Source organism: Ixodes scapularis, unplaced genomic scaffold, assembly GCF_016920785.2.
Source record: "Ixodes scapularis isolate PalLabHiFi unplaced genomic scaffold, ASM1692078v2 PGA_scaffold5__190_contigs__length_132052651, whole genome shotgun sequence".
Classification (NCBI taxonomy): Eukaryota; Metazoa; Arthropoda; class Arachnida; order Ixodida; family Ixodidae; genus Ixodes; species Ixodes scapularis.
Window position 1 is genome coordinate 31,388,997 of NW_024609880.1, and position 12,829 is coordinate 31,401,825.

Here is a 12,829-nt window from a genome sequence, read left to right on the forward strand (position 1 = left end):
GGCATGACCACCACCACATTTAAGTAACAAAAATATGTTCTATTTTTGGTCTGAAACTTTACAGGGATCCATGATGATAAACTTTCGCCCAATGCTTTTCTAGGCATGCAGGCTGTAATTTACACCTCGCTCAAGTTATTTTGCGTCTTGATCGACTACAGAAGCCAAATTATTCGGCAACACAAAAACACATCAGGTGGTGGCCTATATTCAAAGTTAGGACGTGCCTGCGATCGAGCAGTCGGCACCTATGCACTTTGAAAGAGAACAAGTATAAGCATGGTTTCACACACTACTTTCATAAAACGTATGGTTCTCCTTAATGCTGTGCAAACACTGCTCTGTGGCAAACATTTTCCAGAGAGGGGCACAATTTAAAACAGGTCTATGTTTCCAATTTTACTTCTTGAGCCAACTCCACCGAGCTTCAAGATTCTTCCAAAAAAAAGAAATGATGCTGAGTAGCTTTCATGCAAACGAATAAGGTAACTGATGGAGGGTGTTCACCAAACTATCTATATGTAGTGACATGGCATTTCCTTATGGCTTCCCACCATTATGAGCCCTTGATTCCAACATGGACACAAACCAAGTGTCATATTTAAATAAAATTTCTCTTGATTTTAAGCTTCAAGTTAGAGAAAATGCTGACAAAGTATGTCTGTTTCCCTCTTAAGGAGTGCAATGCCAAAGCTCACCTAACGCGCTTGTACACCGTTGTAAGAGAAGGTTAAACGGGACCAATTGTACACCCTGTGGACCAGATACCCAGAAATCTGGATCCTAACCACCATACCAACATGGTTGAAAAGCTGAACACGATATGGAGATCCGGCATCCTCTTTGATGTACATAACCATTCTTTCTTCCTAAGGCCTTTCGTGATCTATCAGGCATCGAATCGTCTCATCAGGGGATATGCCAGGTCAACTTCCAAGTGTCCCAGAATAAACAAATGGGTGTGGAGCTTTATGTTAAATCGTGTCTTGCACCTCCGAGTTTGCGCCATGTCGCCATGGCACCAATTCACCTGAGTGATGCCCAAACCATGCCAAAAGATTCAAGCACAATTAGAAAGGATAAAAATCAATTTAATCACATGAACAGCCAAAACAAGTTTTGCAGCAGCACTCGGGCATTTACCGGCTATGGTAGCGCCTCTTCCGAGGACGGTATGTTGCGGCAGCTTGGGCCGGTGGCTCCCTGATGTCGGCCACCTTAAGAAACTGGCGGATGCACAGCCAGTTGTCAAGACCGATCTGGTCGAGCTGGACCCCCCCATCGCTGTTCTCGCACACCACAGCACCCCTGACAACACCAACTTCCACCCAGAAGTGTTGGTCGAGGTAGGTCTTGTGGCTTCTCACCCTCTGTGTAGCCGCCTCTTCAGACTCCGAGGCATACTTCATCACCTCCTTGATCAGGGTGGGACTCGCACAGACCCGATCGAAAGCGCCGGCGTAACGTCTGCCACGGGAGCCCGTAACGAAAAGCACCGCACGGTACAGCATTGACAAGTTCCGACGCGTCACCTCCTGGAGCTGCTGGGTGACGGGATAGTTGGCTAGCACCGGACCCATGTGAACCCGAAGCAAGTGGTCGTTGTCAAGCAGGTATTTGGGCAGCAGTTCCAGTAGTGGGCTTTTCTTGCAGTTCCTGGGGCATATGTTCAGTGACCTGAGGACAGTGTTGGCTTTTATGATCTGATGGACAAGGTCCATTTCAGCTGGCCCGAAAGACCACCGATCCATGCTCAACTCCGAGATGCTTCTGTTGTAGGAGATTCCCTTTAAAAGGGTGTGGGTCGACTCCTTTGTGGTCTTAAACTCAAGCGTCGCTTCTCTCAGGGTCTTGGTGGATGCCAAGAAGAGTGCTATACAAGTTGCAGCATCTCCCTCGACCAGGTCGTCTCCCAGGTACATGGAGAGCTCCCTAAGCTGATGGAAATTAACCAGCTGCTGCAATGCAGAAGGCGTGGGGACCTCGCTCCATATGCATAAATACCGCAAGTTGAAAGGCTCTGGGTAACTCAGCACTCCTGCAAGGTCAGGAGCTTCATACTTGTCAGTATCAAACTCAACCCTTGCCTCAGTCCCCGTCTCGTGCAGAATGTGGCAGAAGGCAGTTTCTAGGCAGTTGCAGATGTTTCGTAACGTGACTCGCTGAAGCGATTTGTTACAAGACAGGGCTTCCAAGAACCTTTGGTAGACACGGACATCCACATTTTTGTGCTGAACCAGATTCAGTGAAAGCTTTTCCAGTGTGGTACTCTTACGAACTGCATCGGCAAACGCATCATAAGACCTCACTAAACCGGCCGAAAATCTCAGTTCGCGAAGGCCCGTGTTCCGACCCACAAGTTCGGCAAGGGGAGCCCCGCCCACGTCACCCTTATCCCAAACCTCTAGAAGCTTTAGGGATCTGAGCATTGCTACACTTTCTGCAAGTGATTCCATTTCAGGCTTTGCCAAACTGAAGCCGTTCAAGCACAGTTCCTCAAGGCTATTATTCGACTGCAGTCCCTTGAAAAAGTTGTCAAGGTCGGTTGTCTCTGAACTGACACAGCCTTCAACGCGCAGCTTCTTCAATGTGACGTTCTGGGCGACGTAGTTCGCAAAGACTACACCTCCCCCTGGCTGAAGAAAATGGCCCGATACACAAAGTTCGGCAATACTTGAGCCCAGGCTCTGCAGCAGATGTTTTGCATCTGAAGGATCAACGCTTGAGCAATTAAGCTTAAGTGACGTCAAGACTGACGTCCCCTTGAAAGCAGTTGCCAAGTGTTCCGCACTGCCACCAGGGTTTATCAACAAGCGAACAAACGAAAGGGACCTCAAAAATGGCATCCTCATAATGGCAGTTGCCAGCGATACTGCGACATTCACCGACAAAGTTAACGGTTCCAAGTAGAGCTTCTGAAGATCTGTCAGACTATTGAGGGCCAGTATGACCATTGGCCACTGTTCTCTACTGATCACACAATCAATTGTCAGCTCTTGTAGCCCGGAGTTGAGGCAGAGAGCGTCGAAGCAGACATTCCATGGGAACCGGGGATACATAGCTATGCGAGGAAGCTTCACGTGAGTGATGCAGCAGTGCTCCTTGAGAAGCCAGTGAAGCAATATACATTCAACGGGACCATAGTTTTCCGGTCTCCCGCTGCTGTGGCGATAAGGCAGGCAGAGCAGGCTGAGTGTTTCGGGTGCTGTTTCCAGCAGTTCCATGTCGCTTGCCAACAGGAACCGGCTCCAGACACTGAACTGGTCCAGGAGGTGGCATGGCTGGCTGTCACTCTTGGTGCACGGTGCAAAGAACTGGCTTAACCTTGCATAGCCACTGATGCTGCTGAGGAGGGAAGTGATGTCCTTCAACGTTGATACACCCCGACATCCCCGTTGGAGGGATGAAGCATATCGGCGGAGTTCCAGGGCGGCCGTCCTGAAGAGAGAAGAAGCAATATACGCTCTGATGAGTGACATATGAACATCATCACCCTTCAGATTCAAGGGTGGTATTAACCATGACTTTAAACTAAAATATGAAGGCTGTTACCAAATTATGAGATTCTGTTCTCAAGCTCTATCTTAAAGCAGTGGCTCGGTGGCTCCAACTTAGCAGTGTATCTTGTATACATTGGTGGCACATTCAGTACTGCACTGCGTGCCCTTTGGGACCCAGTGTTTTTTTCTGCCTTGTCAGCATCGGACAGATTTGGGACAGTTTACAAGAGGCCGAGAAAGCAGTGTTAACGTTGTATTTACCGGCTATATATTTAATAGTGATGGGCCAAACTTTTGCCGAATCCAATATTTGGCGCTGAATCTTGGGATTCAGCAGTGACGAATTTTCAACAAACTTTTCTAAAGATTCGGCAAAGATACATTGTTGCCAAAACTAAAAGTTAATATTTCATTTTTTAGGGTGAAAATATTTTTAGGTTTTTGTTTTAATTAATATTGACAGTTATTACTAAATAAGGTGATATTCAACATGGTAATTGTATCGGTGTCATTTTTATGTGATTACTGGCAATTTTACAGTGACTTTTTGCAGAACTGGTGTGGCAACGAGGTTGGGTAGTAGCAGATGCAGTCACAATACGAGTCAGTTTTTAGTCCTCATAAGTGCAAGCGTAGATTACTTTACAAGTTCATCACAGACTGCATTGATATTCAGTGTTAAAAAAAAAAAAAAAAAAGATGTGTGTGTTTTGTTTAGACAAATTACATTGTATAGTGTTTCTATTAACATGCCCTGTAAGTTCAAGTACACCAGACCTAGTCAAGCTACCTCGTGGAAGCTTTTTGTCTTGTTCCCTCAGCACAAAAGTGCTGAAATAAACAAGTTCAAGCTCAAGCCTGCAAAAGTGTACATTGTTGAAATACAGGCGGCAACACTGTTTTCTTACTTTCTCTGCGAGTCACCGTTTTGTGCGTGAAAATGAATGAAACTGCTGCTGAGCCTCCACCAGAAGGGGTAACAATATTATTGTAAAAAAACATGTTTTTTCGATTTGCGTCCCTTCAGCTTTCCATTACAGTGTGCGCCCCATATTTGCAATGTCTCATTTTTAACGTTTAGAAAGGCTGGTGCCTGATGTTAGGACACACGCAGACATTTAGGAAGATGGGAAGAGTTAGGAATATTGAATGTGCAACGTCAAGCATGATATTTTTGTGTTTAATCTTATGCGGATAAATAAAAAAATGTGAAATAGTGTTAATTAAAAGCAATATTATTAGGTTTTGGCACAAACTACTTGTGAGCCGAAAACAGGATTGCTATAATGGCGAGGAGCGCTTTAAAAGGACACTGACACCTACCAAACATTTTTTTTTTATTTTTTGCCAGGCAATTTATTACAGTATGAGAAGACTACCCAATCAATATTTTGCTACAGCGTCACATATATTCTTAAAAGTAAAAAAACTCCAGTGCGCGAAACCAAAACCGAACTGGAAGGAAGAAACATAAAAGAATGAGAAAGTTACCAGAAGTCACGTGGCTGTGCAGCTTTTTTTCTTTTCAATCAACGTATCTTTAAACGTTTTAGAAGCCACAAAAAATGGGCGTCTTATTTTCAGTCTTTTCTTAGTATTGAGTGCGTGCCTTCGATGGCCCACGACTCTGATTATCTTTGGTGGTTGTGGCTAAACCACAGAAAATAGCTCGTGACCATGGGAAAGAGAGTGAGTGTGACTCAAAACGGCCAGTTCTCGATTGGCAGTTTTCGTGTGGAAAGAAAACGAATTTCGAGCCGTAAATTGTGTTCTGGGTAGTTAGGGTGTCATGCACAAATAAAAACCTTGGCAAGCATCAACACCCTGTCAGTGTCCCTTTAAAGTTTGTGTCAGTCAATGTTGCAACTACTTTGTTGCAACTTTAGAAAGATCAAATAAAAATCACGTTATCCAGAAAGTATCGCATCATTTGTCACTTGCGACTGCATCAATTCCTGTTCAATCTTTTGTTCTTGAGGCAGAAAATATTGAAGAACCACACTCGCAAAGGCTGACAACCACACAGTTTCCATATACCCCACACCTCGCCGTAACCACTGGTAGTACTTCACTGTACGATGGTGACCATACGACGCCCATCTGCAATCCATGGCCCTGTCACATTCTCGCGAATGCGCAGACGTTTGCCGAATTTTTGCTGAATCTGAAGTTTGGCGAATTCGGTCCATCACTCATTTTTAATGTTGTGTGATGCTCTATGCAAGTATGGAATTAGCTTATGCATCTTTTATCTTGACATGGCTGCACCTTTAGGTTAGAGGGAGTACCCTACGTTTTGAATCCTTTTTACTTGCTGTACGAAACCGGTTGTCATCTGGTGTTTGCAATAATCTGGTGTTTGCAAAGTTTTGCAAGAGCCACCTAAGACATGTTATGGCAACCCCCCTCTTTTCCAATTTGGAATGGGCACTTATGAAAGATACAAGTCCTTCATATGTTCACCACAGCAGGGCAAAAACTGTACTGGGAATTCAAATGACCTAGCCACAATTTCTGTATCTTGCTCTTTACGAAGTTCATTCTCCTGCAACCTCGTGTTTTTCGTTCTCCGTCTTTTTGGCTTGCCACGTTTTTGTTTTGTTGTTATTTCTGGTATTAAAGGTTGGTTGACCTATCTTTTTTCTTGAAAAGTTTGTTCTCTTGTTTGCCTTGGTAATGAAATGGAAGAGGGAAGCTTTCAGGTCACGCCTCTTGAAATTGTCGCTAGTCCTGCCTTCGGACCATAACCAGTTTACTGTGCAAAAGTTGCCCGTGGGAATTTCGCTTCCTGGACCGCAATCATATGTGAAGGACTCCTTGCAAGAGGCCTGCGCAGCCATCAACAGCCTTTTTGAGAAATGTCTCCAACAAGATGCCAAGGAAATTAAGGAAAATGTATGGGTCGCACAGCAAGACTACACGAGCCAAGATAGTCTGCCTTGCCAAAGAGCAAGGCAACACAGCAGCTGCAATTGAGATGAGAAAGATCCTGGGGCAGCCCATAAGTAACAGCATGGTATCATCACTGAAAGATATGTATTTATACTCAAAGTAAAAGAAAGGTAAAATTGGGGAATTCGAATCAGGATGTGCAACGTTACATTCGGAGGCTACAGGAGTAGGGAGGAATTGTCAATCGGACCATCATCGTTGTCGCTACTTGGGGTACTGGGAAAGTAAAAAGCCAACTATGCTCATGAGAAGGGTGGCTCGGTGACAGTTGCTGCACTGTGATAGCGCCCGCGCTGCGTCGAACTATGTTTGAACCTTTAAAGTAGCACTCGACGCAAATGCGTGAAACAGCACCCTTAAAGATATTGATTAGCCGCCACAGATACTGATGCTTTGCAAAGGGAAGAAATCATGAACTGATGGCAGTAGGGATGAACGCAGTGTGTACAAGGAGGCTCACCGCCAGGCCCGTGGCCAGTACCGCGTGGCCAGTTCTCCTCTACTGAGTAATAAAGCAATCTATTTAAAGGAAATTAAAAAAAAAAGAATCCTCTGAAGTGGGAAATTTAGGTCAAGATGCCTGGATCCAGATATGGAAAAAAAAAACCTAGCTGGGGATCCCCTCCCCTGCTGCGCACAGGATCACCACTTATGCATCAACTCACAGCAGCCATGACTGGGTCTTTGAATGTCAAGTTTCAGTGAACAAGCCCAAGGTTTTCTGCGACATATTAACAATTTTCTTTATAAGTTTATATGTGCACCCTCGAATACACAACGGTGTCTTGCAGTGCACCCTTGTCAGCATTCACGTGTAATACAGGACTACTGCAATGAAAGACCGCAGTCCAAGTTCACGTTGCAGAAACAGTTCTCCCAGACTGTGTCTGATTTTGAACTGCCAACTTGTTGCGGTTAAAATTACATTAATTCCTGAATTCACTTACCTCTTCAGATTGGCCGCTATCAGAAATATTGGTTATTATAGGAAATTTTCGTTGCTAGACGTCCGCTCTAAAGTTAATGTACACATAATATTTTTATCGCCTAGGCGTACTATTGTCAAACACTTAATGTGAATCGTTAAATCGTGAATCTTGCCAATCGTCCCGCTAAGAACATCTTTATATACGCACATTGTAATTCACATCATATGTACATTGCGCATACCGCGTGGGTCCAATGGCTTGAAGGCACTTAAGAAAGTGTGACATCTTTTTTTTTTTTTTTTAGAATATTTAAGAAAACACTGGCATCAATCAAAAGTTATAAATAAAGACACTTATCTTCCTATTGACAAAGAGCAAGGGTATTCCCTTGGGCTGAAGCGCACACCCAGCTCGCCGCGCGTGGAGCGAAAGCTCGCGCTGCAGAACCCAGGGATCCTGGGTTCGAGCCCCACCCCTGCCCGTTTCGATCTGGATGAGCATCGTACCGGCGTGCGGTCGTGTATCACTACTGCGTGATGCACGTTAAAGACCCCAGGTTAGCAGTCGTACTGCACTGGCAAAATTGCTCATCTACAGTGTAAACCAGTGTCGCCTCATCCTGGCAGACCAACCTTACACTGTATAAACACTAAACGTCCAATTTGACTTTGATTATTCCCTCTGAGAAAAAACCTTTCTTGTTGGCTATTTGGCTGTTCGAGCTAAACAAGGATGCGGCAGGAGGGAAATCCGTCTGACCTTGCTTTCAAATATTTTGTTCAAATGCCCCCAAAACTCAAAAACTTTTTTTTTTTTTTCAGGAGCACGAAAAAGGCTTATTTTTCTTTCTCTGCCCATAGAAAAATTAGCGTCTTTATTTGTAGCTTTTGATGAAGGCAAGTATTTCTTTTACAATTCTCAAAAGACATGTCTGCCACTTAGTAGCGCCTTCATGACGAATTCCAGCACCATAGCGCGCCAAACATATTTTGACGATTTTTTACAAATACTTTTGATCCATTGGGCTTACGCGGTAGATGGCATGCCAAAAAAAGAAGAAAAAAGAAAAGCGTCTCGATTTTTGCTTATTAATAAGCCTGTGCCGTCGTGTCTTTGGTGAAATTTGTATTTTTTAAAGTTGTGCGTGTGTTTTTCTTCTGGATCGATCTACCGTAGTATACCGCGCATCCGCCCATTCCACATTAAGCACCCATTACCGAAATTTGTAAGATCTCAGAAAATATGCACAATACATATATATGTAAAATTGATGACCGGACAAGCACCCATCCCCCATTTTTTTGCGATTAATTATCTCCAAAGTTTGAGAGGGCGCTTTGCCTGGTATTTTACGGTAAGTTGTTTATGTAAAATTCACAAGAAAAACCAACACTCGCACGTGGAGAGCTCATATTTTCATCATATTATTTTATGAAGTACCTTTCTGCAAATTTTTGGCTAGTTGGTCAAACAAAAAGACACATTAGTCGTTAGTTGTTTATACAACAATAGTTTAGTCTACCAGAACATGGCGACATTGCTGCCCACTATAAATGACCGGGTTACTTCTACCGTGTTACTTCTTTGTCTGGTCCTTCGCCTTTTGCGCTGTTTTTATATCCCGAAGTATGTCGCACCAGCTCGCTCAGGCCTCAACTTGAGTAATTTAGCCAGTGAGTATGACTGTTAGCCTGGGATCTTTACGTGCACCACGCAGTGGTGGTACACGACCGCACGCCAGTAGGATGCTCATTTAGATCAAATCGGGCTAGGGGTGAGGATGGAACACAAGCATGGGCGTACCAACCGGGGGGGCAAGGGGGGCGCTTGCCCCCCCCCCCCCCCCCCCCCCAGTTCTCAGAGTGGGGGGCAAGGCATGTGTTTTGCCCCCCCCCCTGAAACAGCTGCCACTGGGCAGGGCAAACACTGGCCGGCAGCACCCAAGGGATAGTATACTAAGGGCGCCCACCGGCCTTGGCGGGGGGAGGGGGGAGGTTTGGTTTGCCCCCCCCCCCCACTCAAAAACAAGTTGGTAAGCCACTGAACACAAGATCTCTGGGTTCTGCAGAGCTAGCTTTCGCTCCACGTGCTCTGAGCTGGTGTGCGCTAGCCCACTCGGCCACTGAACCCCTGCTAGTTGGTCACTGGTGTCAGCTAGTTTTGCAAGCTAGAAAGTATTCGCAGAAGACAACATATTTTGCAGTTGGCACGATGCGCGTTGCCTCAATTCAAGGAAAGTAGCTACAAAAATAATCATAATTATCCTCCTTAACTGAACCAACTGGTGATTATTTCCCCTGCCCTGTGATAATTGCAGCGGTTTTAGGGGAAAGCAGATTAGTGTAGCAAACAAAAAGTGTCAAAAAAGTTTAAGGGTAGGTGGCGCAAGCTACCGCCTGGTAAAAAGAGATGCAGACTGTGTTAGTTTACTTACCCATTTTTGCATAAAAAAGATCATGATTAGTCTGAAAAGTCGCGCTATAATTTTGAAAATTAGGCTTTTATTTTTAAAAAAAAGAAATCAGAGTGCGTTTTTGAAGAAACTGCGCCCCGTGTCAGCCTAAAATACTGTTGGTCTAATGGTTAAAAAGTAGAACGCTGGAGTTTGTCATGCGGCAAAAATAACCCACCAAGAGATGCTAGCTGTCACCTAGAATCGATTTATTTCCCTTCGACACGCACATGGTTTTGGTAGGATATCCCGTGACTTGGGACGTTTTGATACCGCTGATGGTGATAAGATTTCCTAACTGTGGCAAATGTACTGCGTGATATGTGTGATATTGCATTCTGGCTGTGAACTGTTCGGATCACAGAAGAACGAAGTTACAACGATCGCAGCGATAGCGGTGATACCGCGTAACGCCTCTTCAGGATTTTTCCAGCGAAAGCTACCTATGTCGTAGTGATCGCGGGTGACCCGGGTGAGTGTCCTTTTTGACCAGCCGCTAGCTATCTGACGCCGTGCAGCTTCCGCTCAGTTATGCGTATTTTGGGGGTTCGACACTTGGTGGCTCGTAATAAATCGTTACGTTCTTTAACTAAAACCAAAATGCATTTCTGTGTCGCTCTTTTTCCTCGCGGTAAATAAGAGAAGCCAGGCAAGTATTTCTGGCTTCGATAAAGAAAAAATAAGCGAAACAAGCATATTCACTAAAACATTGTTCGCTAAAATGTCATTCGCTGAAATGAGCAGTATTCGCTAAAATATTGATTCGCTCAAATGACCTCTTTTCGCTAAAGTGTCATTCTTGGAGCACGCGGAGCGAAAGCTCGCGCTGCAGAACCCAGCATCCTGGGTTCAATCCCCACCCCTGCCCGTTTCGATCTGGATGAGCATCGTACCGGCGTGCGGTCGTGTATCACTACTGCGTGCTGCACGTTAAAGACCCCAGGCTAGCGATTGTACTGCACTGGCTAGATTGCTCATCTACAGCTGGGAGACTCGTCGCCCGTTGAGGCAGACCAAGTTCTAGGCTGTATAAACATACACACAACCCAATTTATGGACCCGTGCCGTACACGGCGGCTGATCACGCCGGTGACATCTTTCAAAAAATGTTCCCGGGCTAAAAGTAAGCTAGTAACTACGCTTGTGCTCGAACCTAGACAACTGCGATAGTGAAGGGAAGGGCTGAAAAAGAGATCGGCAATCTTAGTAGTTTATTGAGCGTGCTGTTCTCGGTCGCGCCTGACGGGAGCAATGACGTTGGCAACGAAGCCAAGCTGGCCAAGCTTTATCCCATTGTAGCCAAGTTTTGTGACTACATCAGTTTACGTATTTCCTCACACAATTGTAATGATTTTTTTTTTTTTTTTTTGCGTACTCTGTAGTATTTTTAGCATTGTAGGGTTGGCAGGTCTGTACACAACAGATTCCCACGATATTCCCGCGCCAGCGGACAACGTGGCGTACTCAAAAGAGAAAGCGACGTCACTCTGACTACAGAGATCGAGTTAGTGCACCGGGCACCCACGCCTATTCATTTTGCGAACAGCAAGACATCAGTGCCTGAACCTTCGCTTATATAATTCCCTGCTAAACAAAGAACGAACCGGTAGAATCGAGCCCCAAAGGAGACACTTACATGATGGGTTTAGGAGGAACCGCCGGACGTTTCCTGAGCTGTGGAGGCATCGTCAATGTCCATCAGCCCCAACGACAAACGCGTGTTTTTGTCCCTTTGTGAAGCTCACGTCCTCACGTGAAGCTAACAAAATACGATGCAGGTTGCCCCCATTTCCACTGCACCAACGTCCAATTGACTTCACCGCGCAAAAAAGCATGGAAACCAGAGCAACCAGAGCGCCAGAGGGTGGATGGACAAATGATTATTGACTGTACCCTTTATATTAGGTGGTAGCTATCGCCATCTAGTTTAGTATAGCTTTTCAATTATATTTCGTCTCTCGTTAAAACCCCTCAATTTTGCCAAATTATATATCTAGATATTTCTTCTTAAAAGCTACAATCCGTGTGGTGGAGGCGCTTCTTGTAGCCCAGTGCACCCGCCTACCGCCCCACAGGTCGTGCGCCTAACCCAACGAGGTTGCCCTAACCCCACAATTTTGTGACATAACACACTTCCCTAGATCGTTTCCACCAATCTTCAAACCTTCTCTTTGTTATTGTAATTATTTTTTCCTCTATCCTCCCACTCCCATCAACAAAACCCAGAGCTCCTGCCAAATGTATTCTCATCCCGTCCAGAAGGGTGGGACGAAGTCCTGGGGGGCTATGTTCGACAAATGTTTTGTTTCTGTTAAAAAGAAACAGAAGTGACGCAAGTGGCGATATCGCGTCTGATTGGATAGAGGCTCAAATGATGAAAGTTCCCTCTTTGGTCATTTGAGCCTCTAGCCAATCCGACGCGATATCGTCACTTCTGTTTCTTTTTAGGAGAATCGAAACATTTGTTGAACATTGCCGCCCTGTGCGATTTACATAACCACATGTTCTATCGTTTCTTCCTCATTGTGGCATATGGCAGTCAAGATTAAAAAAACTTGTCCTTGCCTCAAACAACAGAGAGTAATTAGGCAAGCCACGCTCAAACGAAGTAGGTTCATAATGAGCCAGCACTGATCAGTGATGAGTAGCTGTTGTGTGCAATATCCTGTAAACCGTGACGAAAAAAATATGTACCTTCCCCCCTCTTTCCCAGCCACTGGATGCTGAATCAAGCACGTTTCTGGACTGCGAGTGCTGCGGGTTACAAATACAGTCGTCAGAGTAAAGTAAAATGCTGCTCCAGAGGCACATACAGCTTCATGCACGTTGCACTCACAAAACATATCCACACGGTGTCGATCAGGGCCGTAACCAGGGGGGGGGGGGGGGGGGGGCGGGGGGTTCTGACCCCTCCCCCCCCCCCCCCGAAAGTTTTTTCTGGGTACGGCCCTGGTCGGTGCACTTGCAGCCAGCCGATTTTAATCTCCACCTCTGCG

General features: G+C 45.4%; 1 protein-coding gene across 1 annotated transcript; it reads right to left on the bottom strand.

Moving 5' to 3' along the window:
- Nucleotides 1–1,070: 1,070 nt before the first annotated feature.
- On the bottom strand, nt 1,071–11,686 carry LOC115324203. Its single transcript, XM_029984719.3, has 2 exons — nt 11,470–11,686; nt 1,071–3,438 (listed from the first exon to the last, which is right to left on the bottom strand). The coding sequence occupies exons 1-2, from the start codon at nt 11,517–11,519 to the stop codon at nt 1,140–1,142; spliced, it is 2,349 nt and encodes a 782-aa protein (XP_029840579.1). The 5' UTR covers nt 11,520–11,686; the 3' UTR covers nt 1,071–1,139.
- Between the last annotated feature and the right edge of the window lie 1,143 nt (nt 11,687–12,829).